We start from the raw sequence: 25,377 nt of genomic DNA, 5'->3' as shown, positions 1-25,377 counted from the left end.
GTGCTTTTGGGTAAATTGGAAGGGGAGGTGAACCATGAGAGACTATGGACTCTGAAAAACAATCTGAGGGGTTTGAAGTGGTGGGGGGGGTGGGAGGTTGGGGGTACCAGGTGGTGGGTATTATAGAGGGCACAACTTGCATGGAGCACTGGGTGTGGTGAAAAAATAATGAATAATGTTTTTCTGAAAATAAATAAATTGGAAAAAAAAAAGTAAAAACTTAAAAAAAAAAAAGATTAAAACAAACAAACAAACCCAGGCATTCTGAAAACAAAACAAAACAAAACAAAAAGAGAAGCAGACCTGGTGACATCCATCATATGGCAGACAAAAAGAAAGTTAGCCCTATCTACTGACACAGAATGTGTCATACTTAGGCCTATTAATTTGGACTACAAGGAAGTAATACTCAACAGCTCAACTTGCTGTTCAAACTCTACTAGTAACCTAGAAGACCACTTAGAACACCAAATTGCTTCAACCCCAGCTAAAATTCCTCTCTGTTGGTAAAGTAGCAAAGTATGAGCTAGAAAGCTACCAGAAATCTCAGGGAGGACATTGTATAGCAAACTATGAGAGTGAAGCTGAAGTTACTACCTTGACCTAACCAGCCCTCTGGGGCAGGAAGCAGGAAGACACCTCACACATCATTAGGATTCTTGCCAATGTCCTCACAGGGGATCAAGAGTGAATTGACTCATGTGATATCTAAATTAACCAAGATCTGGAATGATTCCAAAAATGCTTCTCTGAAATAGTTTTATTTCATCTTATTAGCAAAGAATTTTCGGCCACGTAGAAAGTACCTTTGAGTTCTTAGAAAAACCCATGCCAAGAAAATCCATCAAAATAAAAATCTTATACAGGATTTTTTTTTTTCAACACCAATAATCAAAATGATGAGTGTAAATATATAAATCTTAAGTTTCCTTTAAAACTTCTTCAAGTGAATCCATAGTCTTTAAGACGTCTGTCTCTAGTTTTTAAAAATTATTAGATTTCTCTAGATGGAATAGCAGGAAAAGAGCTCCCCACACTCTTGAGTTTTTACTCTCTACTTCAAAATTGGGAAGAGAGAAGAAATTGTAGAGGTCATGTTTTGGTTTTGTTTGGTGCTTTTTCTTCTAACTTCAGGAAACTTTAACTCTTGGGCTAGTTTTCAACAGGAAAAGGATCTGGGACTAAGAACTGTGGAAATTAATTCAATTTTTGTTTCCCAGTGGAGAGATCGTTCATAAATAATGGTCTCAGCCCTGCTGAATTGATAAGATTGTAATCTTCTTCCCAGACTGAAGACCACTAGAAAAAAGATGCTGGACCTTGGGCAGTTGGCACCCAGTATTTTTCTCAAGTACCTGGTTTATACTTGGCTTACTATTCATATTTGTTGGAAGAATTAATGAATAAACAAGGCAATGAATGAAGAGTCAATAATGCAAGGTTATACTATACCTCAATAAACACCAGTCCAAATGCTATTCCAATAACTATGAGAAAATGTTTTGCAACTGTTTCTTTTACGAAAGAAATGCATGGCTGTTAAAAACAAAAACAAAAACAAAAAAGTTACCTTTATTGAAAATTTTATTTTATTTATTTAATTTATTAAAATTTTATTTGATTTATTTTAATTAAGATTTTTCCCCCCATTAGGTTGGCTTTTTACACTGCAACAGAGGAACACAGTCAACAAAACGGAGTTAGATTACTCCACTCCACCATTCTGCCACACCACACTGCTCTCCACTCCAAAAGGTGGTTAATTGTGGTTTGTTCACTGAGAAGTAAAATCCAACTATTAAATTCAAGTATCTCATTGCTAAATCTAGGGATCTCTAGGTATAAGTAATAATTTTATCCTAACTTTCAATTATTCATTTTAGAGCTGTTAACACTTTGAATGTGGGTTTTTTTTGTTTGTTTTTTTTTTTTAGGTTTATAATTTGCAACAAAGAGTTCCCTGATTTTTGTTTTAGCTAACTGTAAAACAAGTTTTCATTTTTAAAACAAGGTTTTAAAAAAAAAATCCCTTAGTTATTTATATCAGGATTATTTTTATTTTAAAAGGGAAAAAGATATTATGTCCACTCTTTTGTCTTTACTTCAGATAAAAATGAGAATTGAGAAAGTAGATTCTCTGCCATTTGTTGAAATATATTCAAACGGGCATGCAATTTCAAGCTTATAACATTTCAGACCAGACCTAAAAATTCCAACAATTGTAAATTACATGGGTAATTTTCAAAATGGAAAAATACTACATAATGTAATAGTGGGATTATCTGTATTGCCAGAAAATATATCATCCCTGTGATAGTCTTATATGTGAAGAGGGCTAACAAAATATTGCTACGGTTGATAAAATAAAAGTTCTCCATAAGCCTGAGTAAAACAGTCTCTTCCTTCTCATTCTCGAATGTAATGGGTTTCTCCATTCACATCTGATCCAAAGTGGTAAAACATTAGAGTAAATTATTATGTCATTTAGGGTTAACTATGAGATTAATAATCTTATCTACTGAGTCACATTCATTATATTTGAGGAGTTTTCTCCCCCTTTCCCCTGCAGATAACCAGGTTACCTTGGCAAAGGAAGGGGGAAAAAAGGAAATGTGAATTATGGCAATTCCAGATTTCTTATTTTTCCAGACATCTTGCAAATGACACAAGGCAGATGGAAGTATTTTATGAATTTATGACCCTCCTTTTGGGAAACTGGTGCAGCTATCAGCCTATCTTCCACTGAATTATGTGTGAATTTGGAGGGAATGTCTATTACTTTTTAGGATAAAGAAATCTATCCTGCAGAAAAGCATCTTTGAATCGAATCTTTAACGGGCAACAGATAACAATCTACAACTGAATTTACTAATGCCCTCATCATCCTAAAAGTGGCAACTGCATTCATTTATACCATATTTATTTCACCTCTTCCTCGAGATACCACATCACTAAACTAGGTCGGAAGAAATATAAAAGGTAAGAATAAAACTGCTTAGGGATATTACTTTGACAATAAAAAAAACATGGCTGCTCTGTAGTCTGGTTGGGATAACTTTTCCCCGTGAATTATGAATTGCTAGTAACAGCAATTCCCCTTTAGAACAGTCTCCTGATTTGTGATGAGATTAGCAAAAGGGATGTGACAGCCAGCGGGAGAGAAATGTCCCCCACGATACTTTCTATTTCCTACTATATAATTAACCTTAATAGCCATTACTGCACCAATGCCAAAATGAAAATAATCTTCAGATGTTACAGAAATTAATTCATTGAATTATAATAGCTTTTATGCATCTTTCTCCCAACTAGATGATAATCTCCTCGAAGGTCCAGACATATGTGATTTTAGCAAGGGCCTCTCTGATACGTGGTGGACACTGAAGAATAACAGCAAATAAATGAAACATTAATATTAATTATCATTGTCCTATGCATTCCTCCCAAGCAGAGGGAACAATTTATGTAAAGCCCCATGGTAAGGAACAGATATTATATTCTTGAACCCTGAAGACTATGTTTGATAAGGTCCCGTAATACCTTGCACCTGCCTCTATATAAGAAATATCAATAATTTGTTGAAATGAAGTTGCCTAGTTTTCACTCTCTCTTCATTATTTGAGAGTCAGCTCCATGAGTGCAAACATTGTGCCTGTCAGGAATAGATTTTCAGGGGCTGGTAAAAGACCTAGCCCTTGGGAGGTGGTCACTCAGTTTTGATGAATTAAATAGTAATAAGAAATGTAACACATGCCGACATCTACAAGTGACATAAATATGACAACTACAGCTCATAAAAGACAAACCCAGCTTTTTCAATTGATTTTAAATGTCTGAGGCCACTTCTTAATTGGAGCAATAATTAGGTAAATTGATTGATGTACTTAACATCCAGAGCCAAACCCCTAAAGGCCAAGTCTTTATACCTACACAATTACTTGAGAAAAGGAATCTTTGATAAGAAAAAGAAATCTTTACTTCACAAACTAAAGTGAAAATATAGTTTTCTAGGACTTATGTTAAAATAGAAAAAAATAAAGAAGAATAATGATTAGTCATTAATCATTATTAATGAAGATGAGATAGCTTTCATCAGTTAGATTGTGCTTTCCTTCTTGCAGTGGAATGTTTCTTTGATCTATTAATGTTGACTTTAAAAGATATCAGACTCACAGAAAAAAAAGGACATACTTTCACTTTTTTATATCCACTTTTATCTTTAAATAGGATTTATTTATTATTTGGGAAATTCCTGGGACTTTTATATCATTATTCCCATTGTAATCTTGCAATTTAATTTTTTTTTTGTAGAGACTCATTGTGAAAAAGAATTAACAGAACCACTTACTATGTCAAGTTTGATTTGTTCTTACCTGTTTGTAAACATTTTTGCCTTCATATACCACACAAGAATCTGACGAACTTGTACATTCACATGACTTAAAATTTTGTTGAAAATTCTTTCCCCAGTCAGCAGCTCCATTGACCAAACCACAGCATTTAAACTGTTTAATGGAAAGTAGGTATAAGAAACAATCACCAAAGAAAATTTTTAAAAATTGTCAATACATTGAATCTTATTTTTCTGAAACTATTATTAAGATGTTTCCTATACCAAAATGTCACGTAAATCACCTCACTAATTTCTCTGGATATAGAAGCAAAAATGAAGAAATCTTCCATTTTGGTCTTAATATTAATGAAGGAAAAATAGGGTTGCAGATGCACATGTCTGAGGAAGTTGGAGAAAAGATGAAAAATTCACCTAGTTTTAAATGACAAAAGAAAGGGGCAGAATCAGGTCTATGTATCCCAGATTTGGGGAAAGAAGCTTCCAAAAAGTTCATGAGAAAATCAAGTTCTCTTTAAATAACTTTTGCTCAAAAGAGATGAGAGGTTTTAAAAGATGATTTTAAAGAGGTTTTAAAAATGATCTTTGATCATTTTTGAAGGAGAGGAGGAAAAGAATGAGAGGCCTCTCAAAGGCCAAAAGATGATGCATGGTGAGCCTCCGGTAAAGCTGAATTTTACATGGACCTCTGCAAAATGGGGGAGGGAGGCAAATGAAGGAAGAAACTCTTAAAATAATGTCAAGGAGGGCCCAGAATATACTGAAACATGGGGAAACACTTGGGAATCTGTGGTCGTGTTTTGGGAAGAGAAATAAGGAACAATAAACCCGATGACTCAGAGTCCATGGCCCATCGTATGATTAGATGAAAGAGAGATGTAACCGTACCTCATCTTGTTCTATTTTATCTATTAGAAAGACAACTCTTCATGAAGAAAAGGTAGAAAAAAAAACTGCTGGAGAAAATAGAAGCAAGACTACATGATTTTCTAGGCTAAGATGCATTATAAATGCCAGGATATTGAGAAATCTTTCACTTCTGGCTGGGTGACCACACTACCCCCATTACTTAACCCCTCAGTGCCACAGTTTCTTCATTTGTAAAATGCAGATAACAGTAGTTGCTCACAGTATATGTAAGTCGTGGGTTTGTTAAAAAAAAAAAAAAAAAAAAAAAAAAAAAAAGGAATATTCCTGTGAAGATGGGAAGTGCTTAGCCCAGTACCTGACTTATAGAAAGTACTCAGTATGTGGAAGCTGTTGTTGCTGTTATTGTGGTGGGTGTTGCCATTTCCATTATGCTCTGTTCAACACTGATATGAATCATTTAGATAAATATTTGGAAAGTACCTTTTCAACTCTGTAGTTGCTATAGAGCTGGCAGTGATGATTAACATTTTGGGGAATGGACTCAAGATCCAAAGTTAGTTGAAAAAAATAGACTCAAATCAACAAGTTCAGTTGAAGCAGATATAAAGTCTTGCCCTTTGGCTCAAAGCCTTAAATGCACAAATATATGACTCAGCAGACATTCATATGACGAAGAGTGAAAGATTTCAGTTTGTCCCAAGGTCAATCAGTATGAGCAAAAAAAAAAAACTTGAAAAGCTTCCTTTCCTGTTTTCATGATAGACATGATTAATTGCTCATGCTTTCTGATTAAATAATCTTGAGTAATATTAATTGATATAGACAGCCAGATTTTTTTTAAAGTCCCATTATATGTACTCACAGATCAGTCCATATTTGGAGAACAATATACCTCAGGACTCCTTTCTTAAGAAGAGGCCTAGAAGCAGAAGACATGGTAGGAGGTAGAAAGACTAAACTTGGTATGATATCTGGTCACCAGATCAGATGTGTGAGAAGTCAAGGAAGAAGTTGGCCAGGATTTGTTGGAAGTGTTATCACAGCTGAATGAACAAGACACAGCGCAGTGAACAATACAACCACCTCTAGACAAAGAGTCGTCACCAAGAATCCGAGAGAAGCACTTTCCATTAGTATGTTAGCAGAGAAGTCATGGGGGCATTTCTCCAAAATCCAAAGAGAAAAACCACTTTGTATATACAACTTCTGTTCATGTGTGGTGGGGCCCCGAGTCATCCAGCAAGAGTTTGGTGTAGGATTCTTTTTCCAAAAAAAAGTGTTACTAAACCTTGGTGGAGAGAGGAAGAGGGAGGGAGGGAGGAAGGAAGGAAGGAACTCAAAATGGACATTAAAAAAAGAACTGTAGTTCTATGAGCATAGGAAGCTCCAGGCATAGGATTAGCATACAAGAACGGAAGTAATTCAGAACTGTGCTAAAATAAACAGAACATTTAGAACCCCATGGTTGTTACTGGGACCTTGGATATCGGGGACAATGTGCAGCAAGTGCAATTCAGGACCCAATCCAGAGATCTGGTGTTTACCTAGAGCACCTTTTGTCTTAAGTCAACCACCAGGGAGGACCAAGGATGATCGGTCCCACTCAGGGGAAGAACCAAGTTGCTTAAATTCTTCCTGCTTTCAACCTGGGTTGATCTGGGCTCCAGAGTAGGATGCTGGAGGCAAGAGGATCAAGAAATGCAGCTACTGGGGATGCTGGGAAAGCACAGCACAGAGGAAGTGAAACAGAGACTGACGCCTATCAGGTTTCAGCTCTTGGAAATGATGCTTTAAACAGAATTTTTACAAGCTGGAGTCTATTCAAACAGGAACTGGGGAATGCTCTGGAAAAAAAAAAAAAGTCATCTGATAAATAGTTCAAGAAACCAAGGATGTTTCAACTTAAAAAGCAAAGCTTTTAGAAGTCATATGATAGCCATTGTCAGAGTACAAGCTGCAATGTGCAGAAGCATCAGTAGATTTCCTTTTTTCCTCTGAAACTCCAGAAGGAAGAACTAGGACTAAATGATGTAAATCCTAGGGAGGCAGGTTTTGTTTCAAATTAAGAAAGAACATACTAATCATCAGACTTAGATATAAATGGGGTGGATGGGCAAAAACTGGTGAACTTAAATTCTTCAATGCTTACAGAGTGAATAAACATAAATTAAAAAAAAAAATACTTCGGGGCGCCTGGGTGGCTCAGTGGGTTGGGCCGCTGCCTTCCGCTCAGGTCATGATCTCAGGGTCCTGGGATCGAGCCCCACATCAGGCTCTCTGCTCTGCAGGGGGCCTGCTTCCCTCTCTCTCTCTCTCTGCCTGCCTCTCTTCCTACTTGTGATCTCTGTCTGTCAAATAAATAAATAAAAATCTTAAAAAAAAATACTTCAATCAATGAGAAGTCAAGTTAAATGCCCTACAAAGTTCAGCTGTCTTCTGAGATTCTGAGAATTTCCTTAACATGTGAACCTAATGCTACATGTGGTTAATACAGTGGGAATTCTGGAAAAAAAAAAAAAAAGAGTGATTTGGAGTTTCACAGAGTAAGTAACATTTTCGTCGAGCCTTGAAGCACATGTAGTATTTGGGAAGAAAGAGAAAAGTATTAGTATTTTCCAAGATAGGGAATGATGCCAAGATAGGAAGGCGGAATTGTTTAAGGGATCCTGAGCAGACAAACCTGACTGGACGAGAGTGGAGGGGAGGGGCTTCTTTTTTGTTTTTTTTGTTTGTTTGTTTTTGTTTGTTTTATGTTTACGGAGTAGTATTTACGAATATTAAAATATTCGGTAAGAGCCAGAGAATATAATACCTTCAATGCCTGTCCAAGTTTTAACTTTACCCTAAAGACAGAGAAGCAACTTCAATAAGTAAATAAGGGAGAGGCTGGTATACCAATTAAAAAAAAAATAACTAGTCAGACAATGGGGTTCAAATTCCAAGCTCATTACTCATTAGCCATCAGACCTCTCCAACACCTAACCCCCTTATCTATAAAAGAGGGATAATAAAGATATAATGATCCACCTCAAAGAGTTGTCATAAAAATTAAATGACCTGCTAAATGTAAGGCCCAGTACAACTAAGTAGCAAGAAATGATACATGTAATTCTTTTTATGACAGAGGGGACAGACATGGAGACAGAGGGAGAAAGACTTTCCAAATGCCCCAAACACACTATCCTGGTTAATGGTAAGAAGTATGAAACAACTATTGATTTGGTCCATTGAGGCTTAATTGGTCATAAACATATCTTCTTAATCTCTGTCCTCCTAAACTGGGTCAGAACTTCATAAGAAGCTGGAAACAAAGTCAGAAATACTCTTGGATTTTTCTTACTGCATAGTGACAGAATAATCAGTCAAAATCTGCAAAACGGAGACATGTTTTTACTTTAAGGAATACTCCTGCTAAAAATTAAGTAAACGCAAAACCCACGCCCCACTCCCCAAATGACCTATAAATGCTAATTACCTTTTCTTGAAATGTAGCCAGGGCTTCCTGGAATGCTTGTGCCTCCTCGTCTGTTTCACTTAAAAGCTTTATATTTTCATAGAAAGTCTCATTTAGAATGCGCTCGGACTGAAAATTGAAAAGCATTGTTCAATTATTCATGCTGGAAGGTAGTATTTTGATATTTCAGACTTTTCCGGAATTATCAAATATCACGTATATATACATACATCAGATCTGAAGGTAGCTCCCAGGACACCCGCTGCCACCTGCAGGAGCAGGATCAGAAGTAAGCCTATGAAGAACTGAAAAAAAAGAAAACAAATGGAACACGTATTATCCCCAGGGCCTTCAGTCACATCTTGGGACATTTGGGCTTGGCGCATTGTTCTGCAATCAGGATCACATTACCGTTGGAAGAATAACCACATTTCTCATTTATTCTATCCTTTGCCTCAAAAAGACAATTTCGGGCCATTAGTCGTCAAAAACCTTTGTTTCAAACACCGACTAAGCAAAGTGGTTAAAACAAAAATTTACTGAGAGGATTGTAGACATCGGTGTGATGTTGAACGGAAGGAAGTTTGAACGTTTACATACATACAATTATTGGAATATTCTTACTCTTTTTTCTTCATCAAATGCAAACTCGCACACACTTTAGGACAAACTTCAGAAAGGAGTTCAAAACACGTTTTCTACTGTTAGCAGAACCACCTGGGATCTCATTATAAATGTACACTTCTGAAACCTGCCTCAGATCTACTGAAATCTAACTTGAAAGAATGCAGCCCACAAATTAGTTTTTCTCTCTTTAAAACAAGCTCCTCAAGTAATTAAGTCTCCCAAATTGCGAATGAGGCCTTATTGATCAAAAGGCAACCACTAGGGATACTATTAAAATCCTGCTGAGTTCTGTGTCTCCGCCTTCCCTCCTTCCCGCCTTCCCATAATACACAAACTGTTACACAGTATCTTTCAGGGACTAACACAATACTTATTCTATGAGAGAAACAAGCTGAAGTGATCTCTGTAAACACTATTGTTAGCTTTTATCTAATAAATATGTCGGGATCTTTTTCTAATATTTTATCTACATCCATTTATTATTTTCTACTGTACCTGGCAAAGGTAAATGTCTGTGGATTATCCCAACCCAATCCATCCTCCCTGAAACTTTCTAAGCAACAAATCTGATTACCTCACTCTCTTACAATTTAGTCAGCATGGAATAGGATTTGGCGCTGCCCGCACTCAGATCCATCTCCCATCATGCACTAAAAACAGCCTCTGTCACACTCTAGCCACACCCAAGGTCTTGTCACTCCCTAAACATGCCAGCACCACGCTGACAAACTCTCTCTCTGGAAAGCCCGTCACCCCCTCACCCACACAAACACCACTCTCACTTCCGCTTCTAGCTTGAAAGGTCTCTCCTCTATCCTTGCCCTCCTCTTCTTGGGCCATACACACTAGAGCTAATAGTTGGCTTGTCTGTCTTCCCTAATGGGTTCTAATTGTCTTAAAGTCTTTGTATCTTTTAGCCCAGTATCTGGCACACAGCCATGTACTCAGTAAGAAGGGAGGAAGGGAAGGAGGGGGGAGAGGGAGAGAGGAAGGAAGGACTATAATTTCTTAGGGCATCCTCTAATCTAAGTAAAAAATATCAGCCTCTATAATCAACCCCCCTAAACAAAAGTTAGAGTTTCCTCAGTCTTGGGAAGTCTTTTTGACAGACAATGGAAATGGAAGACCAGCCTCAGGAGTCTGAAGGTTGGGTGTTGGGATCTGTCTGGAGAACTCACCAAAAGAAGCAAGCAGCGGCTTTCTCTCACGGCACCACAGCATCCCAGGAAACCCAGAATCATGACGATAGACCCCACAGCAATCAAGATGTTCACAGAAATATAGGGACTAGTAACAGAATTCCCAGGGTTGAGAATCTGAAAATAAAAAAGAGATGAATGACAGAAAAATCCCTTTCTTCCATGTTGGTTGTTCAAGAAATATCCATTGGGTACTTATACGGACCAGGCCCTATTCTGGCACCGTGAGATACTTCAGTGATTTCCAGAAGCAAAAAAATTCCTGCTTTTAAGGAGTCTCCATTCTTTTGAGGTATTACTTACCTGAATAACATTTTCCAATTTATATTTTCCTAAGATGCTATATTGGATGCTTTATTGAGGAAATGTCATAGACTTTTAAAATGGCGATTATTTTTTTAAAAAAAAGATCTTATTTATTTATTTAACAGACAGAGATCACAAGGCAGAGAGGCAGACAGAGAGAGGGAGGAAGAAACAGGTTCCTGGCTGAGCAGAGAGCCCGATGTGGGGCTCGACCCCAGGACCCTGGGATCATGACCCGACCCGAAAGCAGTGGCTTTAATCCACTGAGCCACTCAGGCACCCCTAAAATGGCAATTATTTTTTAAAAGCTTAGAGGGATAGGTACTTTCACCCATGATGCGATTTTTGGTTTTCATATTTTGTGTTTTATACCTAAGAGTCACATAGTAAACCAGGCATATTTTATGGCAATCTAATTATTTAAATTCGAAAGGCAAGTTCCTCAAACTACCAAGAGACCCAACAGTATCAATGAGTCTTAAAAAAAATTAGGGTGAGCCAAGTAAGCCATATTCAAAAGAGTGATTGCTGTATGATTCCATTTATATGACATACAAGAATAAGTAACTCAGAAATCAGACCAGTGTTTGACTTTGAGTAAGACAGGAAGGAAAGACGGAACCAACTGCAAAGGGATATGGTGAACATGTATGGGTCGATAAAAACGCTTTGCATGTTGATTGTAATAGTGATCATGCAGGTCTATACATTCGCCCAAATAAACAAAAATATTTAAACCAAGAAAATAATACTAGTTGCTGGCATTCCATGTAATTCTGTCTCCTCGTTCCCAGAAGGTATGGTCTTTAGAGTCGTCAGAAACTCTTTATTTTGCCTGTTAAGCAATGGTATATTGAGGAACACATCCTAGGGCTCCTTATATGGGCTTGGGCTACCCTCCCTGCATAATTCAGTTTTTCTCTCCAGTAATACAGATACTCTTCTTCATCAGCTTTCTGATACCTAGCCTCAACCTACCACTTGTTTTCCAGATAAATCATAAGCGAAAACTGAAGCCTTGTGCCTATTCTGTACGCGAGGGCTACTGGGATCTCATCCATTAATATGATCTCTATCTACCGGGCTATTTCCAGGGAGAGTCCTAGCTGTTACACTAACTCAGAGACTCTGCCTTCTAGAAACTGCTGCACAGCATGTGGGCCAGCATGTGGACCCCTTAATAGGAAATACATTAAAAAAAAAAACAAACTGCTAATAATAATGTATATAAAAACCAGCTTATAGCCTAAAGGAAACCTTCATTCAACATTAATAGGAAAGAATGCGCTGCAACTGTAAAAGCATTAAAACAAAGATTTATACTCTAGTCAGAGTCCTTATATATAACTAAAGTTCTAACCCCAGACTAGTCAACTAACCTTGTGGGGCCCTGGTTTCCCATTTATAAAGGAAACTGGGTCAGCCTCTGTGATCCCTGAGGCCTCCTTTGTCTCTAAGAGTCTATGCTATAGATAATGTTTCAACCTACATATTTAGAAAGCTTGGTTATGTCCTAAAGATTTTTTTGTTTGTTTTTCAGGTTTTTGTTTATTAAATTGTTGTTTGCGTGTTCATACTGAAGCTAAGAAATTGGTTTTGTTAATAAACACATAAGGCACCTGGATCAGAGCAGATAATGACCCAAAAAAGCAGCATTAGGAAACCCCCTCTACCCACCTACCATCAAACATCGCTCCCCTAGAACATTGTGGCCAGTGCAGGTAAACCTGAAGGCATCTGAGAGGGATAACTCACTGTCTTGAGATGTCAGAATTTGGCTTAGAGGCCAGACAGAAATAACAGATCAAATACCTACAGGGGAGACTGCAGACAAGACATGGAAATCTGAGTTCAGGTGTTCACTCCAGGAAAGGGAGAGCAGAGTTTCAAAGGCTGTCTTGGATGAACAGTGTCTGTGTGGGTGAAGACAAAGGGAGAATGATTTCTAATGGCTGAACCTTGAAGAAGACTCAGGGTGTTCTTTGAATTCTAAGAGATCTCCTGAGACAGAATAGCTGCCCACAGGCTTTGCCTCAGGGTGCTGAGTTTCCCTGAGGGAAAACAAAGTGTCCTTAGCAGAGATACTTTGAGCATAAAGAGATATGCTAAAATTTGAGCACAAAGACCTCCCAGACATTCTTCCTTTTTGCCTTCATGCTCCAGCTTTTCCTTGTAAAACTGGTGCCTCTGTTTTTCCCCTACTAAAATTAGTTCTTTGCAGTCTTGATTCTTAGACAGAGACTTTAGATAAAAATAAATCAAGGGCACCTGGGTGGCTCAGTGGGTTAAGCCTCTGCCCTCGGCTCAGGTCATGATCTCAGGGTCCTGGGATGGAGCCCCACATCGGGCTCCCTGTTCAGCTGGGAGCCTGCTTCCTCCTCTCTCTCTCTGCCTGCCTCTCTGCCTACTTGTGATCTCTTTCTCCCTGTCAAATGAATGAATAAAATCTTTAAAAAAACGAGAGAGAGAGAGAGAAACCAAGCCAACTTCACAGAAGCCAAGCTGGTTCCTGGTGTCCTAGCAGATACGGACTTTCCATCTGGGGTTCGAGGTTGACAGAGCACAAGAGTCAAAACGTAACAGAAGATGCTGCCTCGCTCTACAAATTCATTCTGTGTCCCCAGATGTGGAGTCCCTCCCTCTCAAGGACAACAGTTTTCCTTTAATACGTTCAATGTGTGGAATTTCTTAACAGACTAAACACCAAAGTTGTTTACCAGAAGCACTTGGAGGAAAGAAAATGTTCCCATATCAACCAGAAATAAAGTGAAATAAAAGACAGGCTGCACACATATCTTAGAAAGGCAAAAGCGCCCTCTGAATAGGCAGCTGTCTAATCTCTGGGCTTAATTACACTTCCGAAAGTCAGACGTCAGCTTCTAGACAACAAAGTTTCCGGGTATCTCCAAATATCCTTCTTGAGTGCAAACCCAGGGCCCAAGGCCACCTGGAAGTCCCTGTTAACATTTATCAGTATAAAACCATAAATGAAATCCAGATGGACTAGGATGTTACCGACTAGTTTGCCACACCTGTCCCTCACCCAGTTTCCTCACCGTGGGAAGGCACCAAATGAGGACACTAACTGCCCCTGTGATTCCTTGGGCTCTCTAAGGGTAGAAAGCAGATTTGAAAAAGAGAAGAGGAGATAGAGAAGAAAGGAAGGGAGGAAGGGAGGGGCAGGGGAAAGAAGGAAAGAAGGCAGGCAGGCCAGCAGGAAGGGAGGAAGAGGCAAAAAAGCCACCCAGTTGAGGAAAGGAATCAGAACAGATGTTAATTTGCTTTTAGTCTCTCTTATAACAAGACTGTCTCCAAAGGCATTTAGCTTCATCACAGCATAATAAGAATACAATACTTTAATCGCTGGCTTAGTGTATCTTAATAATTATCAAATAAGGATCAAAATTTCTCTTACAGGCAGACACTTTATTTGGGCAAATAAATATCTTGAAAAGGCTCTAGCAGTAGAAGACAGGATCCTGAATGGTGGCAAGAGCCCAGACCACAAAGAATAAGGGAACTGCCGTGCATGCGGTTAAGAATAATTCGGGGGGTGGAGGGCCCCTCAGAAGAAGGGGGAGAGAAGAATGGAAGCAGGGGAGCCAGGAAATGATGCCAGCTATTCTGTTGGGTAGAACCAAAGGAAGAGCCCCGCGCGCCTCCCTCCTCCTGTCTCCCTCATGCACTCTTTTGCATTCACAAAGGGGATGTAATACGGAAACCGCCCACGTGCGATTCAAAGACTGGAGCCAGAATTAACTCTACGAACTAAACTTCATCCTCACCTGTGAAAATCTTGGTAAGCGCTTTGCCACGGGGCGTGGAATGGCACCTGGTGAAGGAGAGGGGCTTGCGCTAATCTTATCTAGATAGCAAGAGGTTGGACAGCCCCGGCCCAGGGCTCAGTTGCCCTAGTGGGACGGGTGTCTTACTGTTCTAAGGAGTCAGCCTCAATGCCAGTTGGCACAGGTAATTAATTACTAACCACCTTTATACTTTGTTGCCTTTAGATTCAAATTCTTCTTCTCCAAAAGAACTTCTCTTCTTTAGTTTGGACCAACCTTCCACCTTGGGATCAGCCAAATGACGGTCAGTACCTTGGACTACAGACACTGTTGGTGTGGAAGAAGGGCAGTCTGTCTCCTCCAGCTACACTTCAGGCCGGCCTTCCGCCAATACCGAAGGAGCCTGATTTCTATTCTAGCCCCTTCCGATCTCCATGTTCATGGCAGTCTTCCTATCTTTAAAATAACACCCCTCCATTCTCCAAAAGGATTGATTCGTGCCTGGCACAGTGCCAGGCACATAGTTAGTAATTAAATTTGATTAATTAAATTGAATTAAATTATAAGATCGCATACCAGCACAAAGGACTACATCAAGCAGTTAAGGAAAAGGCTATAGAAATATTTATACTATTGTTGTCATTATTTTCATCACTGGAAGAGAAATAACCTGTTTTGGGAGCGGAGAAGTTTGTATCTATTTATTTACCTCTTCACCATCTTTGTTAACTCGTATCCAAATTGCTGCTCCCAGGATCAAGATGCCACATAGCTGCAGAAAGAAAACAAAAAACAAAAAACAAAAACGTGTTAGAGGACAACAGAGACAAGCTGCGACTCTGACTGAACACACCCCTAGATCATAACGGCTTATCACTAATCATACATTACCACCTAAAAGATGTAAATCCGGCATGTTCACGTGCAGGTAATTGCTAAAACGTTCCACTAAATTGGTAAATTTGTTAAGGATAATTCTGTTTCCCATCCACAGTCCATTCATCGGTCTGTAGACGAGAAGTCACCACCACTACAGGGGAGGGGAACAATAATTTTTCATATTTCAACACTAACTCTGTGTTTTTGCTAGATTATAATAGCTGAAAGATAGGTCACAACAGTTTAAAGACAAAATATCCTTACTAGGCCCCTGGGTTTGTCTCAGAAGCTGTCTTGGACCAAAAGGGAAGAAAAAACTAATCATCAAACACTCCTTCAAGATTCTAGAAGCAAGAAATTGGGATAGGCAGGGAACAGTAGTACATCTGACAAAATCTTCAGGTATGCAACAAGGGTTTACACTTTTTGTACCCAAATAAACTCTTTTAAAAATAAGTTGTTTTAGGTCGTAAAACTTACCCAGAGAGGAGGAACAATGAGCAACAGTACTTAAACTCTTAAATGCATTTAATGACTTTCCCAGATTATTTCATTTGGACCAAAGCCAACACATAAAATGTGAAACACATTTTACTTTTGTGTAAGGAAAACCCTTGTCTTTCAGGGTTTGATTTTGTTTTATTTCATTTCAGATATATATATATATTTATATTTATATTTATATATATATTATAGCGTCAAAAAAAAATCAAAGCTCTATCATTAAAGGGAGATGTTGAGAACAACTTTGGTAACATAGCAAACATAGCAGTGCTCGCAAGATTTTCTAGACTGTTCTGGTCGTGGGATGCTCTGACAGAGAAATTCCCAAGTCTTCTGAAGCTTGCTCACCTTGTCCTACCATTGCTCTTATGCATGGTTGAGCCTTAGGCCAGCAAAGCCAGAACAACTGGTTCACTTTCAATGGCTTCTCATTAAGTCTACCCTGAATGTAGAGTCAAAGGCTTTGTTAAGGAATAGTGAGTACCATTAGCAGCTGAAAAATCGGAGAATATCCGTGTTGTCTAAAAGATCTCAAGAAAGTCATCTGGGTCCAAACCCTTCCTTTCAGATCAAGAAGCTAGAACCCCAAGAAATAACAGTTCTGTCATGAAAATCCAGCCCCACTCCTAACCCAATCCGCCCCTCCACATGCTTTAACTCTTACAAAATAATGAAGGCAATGGAAAACCAAAGCTCCTTCTCAAATCGCCAAATAACCTGCACAATTTAATTATCTTACAGTCACACACTGGCATACACCATAAAATTCAAACCACTAAAAAGACAGCTTTAGCGCCTGACAACCCTGTCCCCCCCCCTTTCCACTAAATCCTAATTTCACTTGCAGATGGAGATAAATGCTCATTTTAGTAGTTCTGTGTTAATAAATAAGTCTGTAAGGATTTATGTCGAATGATAATGAGACCCCCTGAGATTTTCAGTAATTTACAGCAGTTAGATTTTTGTTTGTTGTTTAATTTGTTCACTGGTATCTTCTTTCTTTTTCTTCTCAAGTAGATTTACATTGATTGTCTTAATAGTTGCTCTGGCTTTTAGCTTTAACTGAACATAGCATTAATTATCCAACTAGTTATTATGATTATTATCCTTATCTGATATTAATTTATGAGACTACCAGTGAGAAAACCATAGGAACGCCTAGAGATTAAGACTTTGGTTTTTCAAACCCTTAACTTTTGTTTTTCTCTGTGTGGCTCTAGTTTACTTTTTAAATCCTTTTACATATCAACTCATTGAGAAGTCAATGAAATCAACCATATTCTCCCTTCAAATGATAATTTTTAGTCTTCTCAACCACCAAGTGTTATCTGCAACACTAACTTTAAAAGAAGGAGCATGAAAACCACAAGATAGGGGTGCCTGGTGGCTCAGTATTTAAGCGTCTGCCTTCCGCTCAGGTCATGATCCCAGGGCCCTGGTATTGAGCCCCGCATCCGGTTCCTGGCCCAACAGGAAGCCTGCTTCTCCCTCTCCCACTCCCCCCGCTTGTGTTTCTTCTCTCGCTGTGTCTCTCTCTGTCAAATAAATAAATAAAATCTTAAAAAAAAAAACCAAAAACCAAAAAAAACCCACCACAAGACACCCTTACACACCTATTGAAATGGCCAAAACCTAAAACACTGACAATCCCAAATGCTGACAGGGAGGTGGAGCAACAGAACTCTCAACCAATGCTGATAGAAATGCAATATGGTACAGTCACCTTCGAAGACAATGTGGCAGTTACAAAACCCAACATACTCTTATCCTATCATCCAGCAATCATGCTCCTTGGTATCTCTCTACATTTATGTCCACACAAAACCTGCACAAGGATATTTATAGCAGCTTTATTCACACTAGCTAAAACTTGGAAGGAGCCAAGATGTTCTCTAGTAGGTGAATAAACGGATAAATAAAGTGGTATATTGAGACAAGGGAATGTTATTCAGCACTAAAAAAAAAAAAAAAAAAGAGCTATCACTCCATGCAAAAACATGGAAGAAACTTAAATGCATATTACTAAGTAGAAGAAGCTAATCTGAAAAGGCTACATACTGTAGGATTCCAACTATATGACACTCTGGAAGAGGCAAACTTATGGATTAGTTTTAGATCTTAAAAGATCAGGGGTTGCTGAAGGGGATACAGCATGAATAGATAGAGCACAGATTATTTTTAAGGCGGCGATAATACTCTACAATTATGGATACATGTCAATGTCATTATACATGTGTCCAAACCCATGGAATGTACAAAACCAAGAGTGAGACCTAATGAAAACTATGGTCTTTGGGTGATTACGATATTTCAGTAGAGGTTCATCAATTGTAACACGTGTACTGCTTTAGTGAGTGATACTGAAAACAAGGTAGGCTATGCATGTGTGGGGTAAGGTGTGTGGGAAATGTCTGTCCCATCTTTTCCATAGAATTGTACACCTAAAACTGCTCTTTAAAAAATTCAGTTTATTTTTAAATTATTTTAAATAACTAAAAATTGATTTTTAAAAAGAAAAAAAAATCTGAGGGCTTTGAAGGGGCAGGGGGGTGGGAGGTCGGGGTACCAGGTGGTGGGTATTATAGAGGGCACAGATTGCATGGAGCACTGGGTGTGGTGCAAAAAATAATGAATACTGTTATGCTGAAAATAAATAAAAAATAAATTAAAAAAAAAAAAAAGAAAGAAAAAGAAAGCGGGGCACCTGGATGGCTCAGTCGGTGAAGCATCTGACTCTTGATTTCAGTTCAGGTCATGATCTCAAGGTCGTGAGATCAAACCCCACATCAGGTTCCACACTGAGTATGGAGCATGCTTAAGATTCTCTCTCTTTCCCCCTCTGCTCATCCCCACCCCACTCACATGCTCTCTCTTTCTTTCTAAGAAAGAAAGAAAGCAAGAAAGAGAGAGAGAGTAGGAAAGAGAAAAAAACGAAAGGAAAAGAATGAATATCCAATTATTTCAGAAGTCAAGAATATTTTGCTCAATTTCAATTTCTACAATTAGCTAAATTTTCTTAGAAATTTTGAAGCTGGATACATTGTCATTTCCATCTCTATCTCTCTATCTTTTCTTCTAGCTTAATCTTAATAACAAAAGAAACACATGTTTAGAACATGCCAGTCTCATCTTATTGAAAAAACTTACATATAAAAAATCAGTCTAAATAATATAAAATTATTAAATTTTATACTGACTTTAAAAGTAAATTTATTTTCTATCAAGAATAATAATTCTAGAGTCATGGTTGGTATTAGCCTATTTTATCCCAATTGTTACAAGACTAGCTATCATAATGGTTCTCTGAGCCCTTTTCCAATTTGGCTTTGGGTCTTTGTCCCCCAGCCTTCTTATACTGTCTAAATAATCAAGACTATAAATTAAGATATAAGTACCTAGCTCTTTCCCACTTTCTGTTGAGCAGGTTGTAAAAGGAAATGTAAATGGACATGCAGAACTGGCCGGGCCTACTGCCCCCAAACCCCAAAGGTTTCTCCTTGAAGGTAGTCATTTTGGTTATCACTCAGCTCCTATAAGACATCTTTCTTTTTACGGAATTAGGATGTAGTTGGTCTGAGCCAACATTCTAAGAAATTAGGTAATAATTTTGATGTTTGCTTAGGAGCATGCTATGGACCGGACTATATCCCTCCTAAATTTACGTGTTAAAGCCCTACCCTGCAGTCTGATTGTATTTTGAGATAGGGTTTTTAGGAGGTAATTAAGGTTAAATGAGGTCATCAGGGTGGCATGCTAATCCAAGATGACTGGTGACCAAGATGATTGATGACAGAGGAAGAGATCTCTTTGTCTCTTTCTCTCTCTATGCACCAGCAAAAACCGTGTGAGGACAGGTCAAGAAGGCAGCCACCTGCAAGCCAGAAAGAGAGCCTCACCAGGACCCAAATGGACTGGCGCCTTCATCTTGGACTTCCAGCTTCCAGAACTATGAGAAAATAAATTTCTGTCATTTAATCCATCCAGCTCATGGTACTCTGGTATGGCAGCCCAAGCAGACTAAAACAGGGCACAAGCTGAAAACTAAAAAGTGTCAGGAAGAAAAAGGGAGGCAGTATCTAGAGCAAAGATAAATGGTACAGAACCAGCTGATTTGTCTTCTTTTTGGATACGGTGTCTGCCAATCATTCCTACTCCTTCCCTCTCAATTCTACCTTTTGATTTATCACAGCGTATTTAAGAGGCATTAAAAATGGAAGAAAGTGCACAGCGCTGTTAGGGGAAAGTATGGATCATGAGCTCTATCATTATTGTTCCAGAATGGACACATTTTTGGTAAGCTTAAGGGAAAGCTTCCTATGCTGCTCCTGAAAGGCTATAAAAGAATAAGAAAATATCCAAATGGATAATCTGGATGACTCCAAGATCTATTTTCATGGTAATCCAAAAACACCTCCGGCCATGAATGCAGGAGGCAAGGATTCCAAGAACCCTAACATTTTAGGACAGAACTGCTTTTGTTGATTTTCAACTTTCTTTTTTTAATAAAGATTTATTTAAAAGCCTAGTTCCATGGCATTGTGGTTAAGATGATACAGAGTACGCCATTGTTGCCTGTGAGAATTTTTTTTAAATATGAGATTATCTTTCTTTCCCATTTATTGTATCCTCTTCTTCAGGAATACAAATTGTCCTGGTTTTCCATTCTCTCGTCTACCTTCTTCCACTTCATTTATCTCTCTGATTTTCCTCTGGGAGGGTTTCTCAATTTGGGATTCTCTCTCACCATTTCCATTTAATGGTTCTGGAGTGGATTTTAACTCTATCACTGGGTTTCTGGTTTACATGAGGTACTTCTTTAGTTTTGTTTTTTTCACCTTATTCTATGCTTTTCCAGTTGACCTGTTCTGTTCTCGTGGCCTCCATCGTCTGTTTCATAGGGAGTTGTTTTCTGCCATTGCTCTGTGGATGCCAATTCCCAGGTCCTTTCTCCATGATGCTGGAGTGTTTCTTTCAGGGATGTGTGCTTGTCCTCTAAGGTTTCAGAGTTTCCTGTCACTTGTTCAGCAGTCTTTATTAGGACCTAGGCTGGATTTTCCCTTATTCATTTTTGAATAAGATGAGACCCATTCTGATGTATTATTCAGTGAGAGTAGGCTTTGCACTTTGCCTTACTCTAGTGACATGGCTGACGGTAATTCTCAGACCTTCTGTAGGAGGAGAACTTGCTAGGCCTTCTCTTTCCAGGCATGGCCTAATGCAGCTCTGACTTACAGATCCGCGCCTCCTCTCGCTCACACACTGTCTGCTTTTCTGATGCTCTACACCAGTGAAGTTACTTAAAAACTTCAATTGTCAGCAGGCTCTGCCCTCATGGTTTTTCAGGCCCCAGTGACTGATTATTTGTTGTATCAAGGACTGGCAAGCACATAGCAAAGTGTCTCTAGAGTTACCTTCATGTGTCTCTTCTGAACCCAGTAAATAAGCCAAATGCCCAATACAACTGCTGAAAATTCTGATTTTAAGGAGCTCTAACTTTAGGAGAAATAAATCAAATTTAGGAGGATGAAATCAACACTTCTTTGTGACATAAATAGGATCTGGGTGAACACACTTCAGGTTATCTTTGCTGCACTAAAGCATAAAATCACTAAAATGTACATAACTTCACAAATAGGTAAAGAGAGCTGGATGTTCAGCATTTTACGAGCATGGTTACGAGTTAATGTTCCTGAATCATAAAACGGATGCAAATTCAGGGGCCACCTGGGTGGCTCAGTCGGTTCAGCGTCTGACTTCAGCTTAGATCGTGGTTTCAGGGTACTGGAATCAAATCCCGAAATGGGCTCCTTGATCAGCAGAGAGCCTGCTTCTCCCTCTCCCTTTGCCCACCCCCCTACTCATGCTCTCTTAAAAAAAAAAAAAAAATGATGCAAATTCAGGAATGTTTTTATCACTTTGCATCAAAAGCACAACCTGCAGAACTGTACATACATTTGCAGGGCCTGGGGCAAGGACACCAAGAACAAACAGTCCACAGCCCACAGATCTCTATATTGAGAAGTTATCATTCATGGTAATAAACATATATAAAATGTTTCCGATCATCCAACCTTGACAAATGTGTCCACTTAATCACCTGGAGGACAAGATTTGATTTTGAATTCTCTGACTCCTCGGAGTCTGCTATCAGCAGAGGGTGGCCTGGGGAGAAGTGCCCTGCCCCTGGCCCTCACTCCAGGCTCTGTCCTTGAACTCCAAGGGACAAAACAGGAATGACTGTGGAGGCATCAGCCTGTAAGCCAGCCCTGTTCCTACCTGCTCCCATTCCAGCAAGCAGCGCCCCACACCATGAAGAAGGGTCTAGACCCTTCTAAGGGAGCCTAGAAACAGGTTTGGAGCAATTTGGGCAGAGAAAATGGGGGTCTCAGGCCCCCAGCTTGGAGGCCAGGCTCAGGGTGGCTCAACAACTCCTTGTCCCATGAGGCCAGAGGAGGGCCAAGTAGGGCTAAAAACATATTTCAGTTTTTAAAGCCAATTATGTATAAAATATTACCATGCCAGACTCTAATACTTTTAAATTAAAAAGTAGTATGATGGGTGGCTTTGGGGGAAATTGCATTAATTGCACTATTATTGCATGTGAGTCCCTGGTTATAGGCTCTCAGAAAGTATCTTATTTAATCTTCACAATTAACTCTCCTGGATAAAATTATCATCTTCATTTTACAAACACAGAGACTGGGGCACAGAAAAGTCAAGGAAAGTGTTCCTGTCCACAGAACAATATGAAGCGAAGTCAGGATTTGAATCTCAATCTATCTGCTTGCAAAATTTGCTTTCCTTCTTTCCATTCCCCTCATCTGAATGAGAAGAATTTTCTGCCTCCATCATACTTCTTGCCATCTTATTTCTGCCTCTGTTTCAGAATCCAGCACTGGAATTGATTTCTTACTACACAGCATAGTTGCATATTTTTGTCTTACAAAAATGTCCATACAATATCGGTGGAAATATCTGCTTCTGAAACATTTCTTAAACATTGGTGGAAATGCCTGCTTCTTAAACATTTCTTTAACGTTCTTCTGAGTTTTTTTCTATGCCTTAACTCATTTAACCTTCCCAACAACTCTAGCTCCAGTTTTAAAGATGAGGAACTCTAAAGCACACAGAGATCAACACATTTCCCCAAGGTCACATGGCTAGTGATGAAAGAGCGGAGGTACAGTCTGGCCTCTCAACCCCTGGGCTTGGCTGCCTCTTGTCGGGGTTACAGTTCCACACGACTGCATAGTGGCAGGAAACCACTGCATTTACCAAGCTCACACATTCCAGCCATAGTTAGGTCTTTAACCTGGGAGAGTTCATCAACTGACAGAATGAAATATCATCAGGCCTGATTTTTTTTCAGCTTCCTCCATCTCAGTTATCTCTGTCTTGACTCTCTTTTTTGCTGCAGGCCCAGCCAGCCAGGAGACCCAGGCACCACAAAAAATACAAGGAGAAACATCAAAATTCTGGTTCCTGGACTCCCTGCAAGTTCTGACTTCCTTCTGCTCTCTTCATATGGCTTCAGGTCCCAGCACCCTGCATTTGCTGATACCTTTGGCTCTTACAACCTGGCCCCTCCTTCTCACCTTACCTCAGTTGGGATTGGTCATGTGACCTCACTCCACTATCCTTCACGCAGGGCTGGCCTCTCCATAGCTCCCTTTTCCGGCCTCCTAGAGGTTCCACTGCGTCCCTGGGCGAAGGCTCCATGTCCTGTGCTTACCCAGAACAACTACTATACCCCAGCATCTACACGACTCCCCAGCCTGACCTATTTGAGAGGACCAAAAAGAAATTTGGGTGGCTCATCTGTTCTGACACAAGACTTGGAGAAATAGATTTTGTACCTGGAATTTTTCCATTCTCTCCACTTCCCTGTGACTTGCATCCAACACTAGCATCAGTGATTAAGAATGATTTCCACTTTTACATGTTTTTCTTCAATTGCTAATTCTGACAATTGGAAATTGCCCCACATTTACGTGACCTATCTCAAGTTCTCTCCAAAAGAAACTGGTATGTTTAGGTTACATGACCATATGCATATCTCAGAGATATTTCAACATCTGGCCCTATTTTGCAAAGGCTTAGTTTTGCAAGCTACACAAGCTACACCACAAGGAATGCATTTGAACACATAAGGCCATGGATATCTATGAGAAAACCACATCAGTGGGACTGTTAAACTTGTTGTTTAAGTAAACATTAGGAATGTGACAAATTGCTAATTTCCTATGAAGGTTCATAAAATTCCAATGGAGAATGCTGGGTTGGGGATAGAAGGGGGAGTAGAAATAGCAGTGGTTCCCTAACCTCAGGGACTCCTGCTATCTAAATTTTGAATGAAAATGTTGATGTCACCTGTTGGCTGAGAAGTTATCACTGGCCTTTATCTCCATTCCTCTTACTTGAAGACTCCTTTTCGAGATGTGTCCTATAGAGATTGTAGGTCACACCGATATGCGGATGGAAAGAACAAGGCCTTTTACCCGAGGGAAGTTAGAAATATCTAACTGAAATCTAATGCATTGGAAAGACTTCGTCTTCATTACCAGAAAAACAAGAGATAATGGGGACCATAAAATAATCAGAGAATTCGGGGAAAGCAGTGACAATATCTGGGTACAACACAGTAAGAGATCTCTAATCTTAAATATATAATCCTGAAGCTGTAACATGCCCCTTGCCTAATCACTCTTTGTCATTTCAGCTTAAAATCCAGATTTCAAATTCCTGAGTAGCTCTTTAATGGAACACCGATCTCCAATGTATTCACAATCTTTGTGAATGCACTTTATAATGCTGTTTTTATACAATATAGATATATTTTAATGATTTCATAATTTGAAGACTTTTACTAGTTTAAGTACTTTAGAAGATCTTATTAAAATAAGAGGCATGTATTTATTGACATATTCATATTTTGGCTTGTTTAAATGGCCCATATATATTTTGTGCCTTAGAAAGACAAGGTTTTCAGTTTTTTAAAAATAAATCTCAGGGCTTCTTGAAGAAAAAGCTGATTCCAGGTCTAGGGCAAGAACTAGGGAAATTAAGTCTGGATCACCTTGTCATACCAATGGGAAAGAAGTTACGCTAAGATCATGTCAAAAGGACTGAGGAGCTAACTTGAAGACGCTCCCCAATGGCCAAAGATAAAAGAGTTACAAAAATACTTGCTAATTACTGTTGCATGATACCAGGAAACTAACTCATAATTTCGAAACAGGTTAAGTAAAGAGTAAGAAACATTTATGCTGCCTTTTTTCTTTTTTTAATAAAAACTGGGTACTACTGGTAACCAGTCAATAAATGCTGGGTTTCTCTATATTGAAAGTATTCCCGTCCATACATGAGGTGATGGATACAGAAAATCACCAATTTGGAACTCTT

General features: G+C 39.0%; 1 protein-coding gene across 1 annotated transcript in view; it reads right to left on the bottom strand.

The window, feature by feature from the left end:
• TSPAN8 (tetraspanin 8) overlaps window positions 1–25,377 on the bottom strand; it is a 31,662-nt gene that overhangs the window by 3,157 nt on the left and 3,128 nt on the right. Inside the window, exons 2-7 of the mRNA XM_044228312.1 lie at window positions 15,302–15,364; window positions 10,481–10,618; window positions 8,906–8,980; window positions 8,697–8,804; window positions 4,374–4,505; window positions 1,453–1,536 (exon numbers count right to left, since the gene is read on the bottom strand). Of these exons, the coding sequence (XP_044084247.1) occupies window positions 1,453–1,536; window positions 4,374–4,505; window positions 8,697–8,804; window positions 8,906–8,980; window positions 10,481–10,618; window positions 15,302–15,364 (600 nt within the window). The remainder of the gene's footprint in view (window positions 1–1,452; window positions 1,537–4,373; window positions 4,506–8,696; window positions 8,805–8,905; window positions 8,981–10,480; window positions 10,619–15,301; window positions 15,365–25,377) is intronic.

This window comes from Neovison vison, chromosome 12 (assembly GCF_020171115.1).
Source record: "Neovison vison isolate M4711 chromosome 12, ASM_NN_V1, whole genome shotgun sequence".
Classification (NCBI taxonomy): Eukaryota; Metazoa; Chordata; class Mammalia; order Carnivora; family Mustelidae; genus Neogale; species Neogale vison.
The sequence above is the reverse complement of the archived record's forward strand: the minus strand, read 5'-3'. Positions and strand labels throughout refer to the sequence as shown.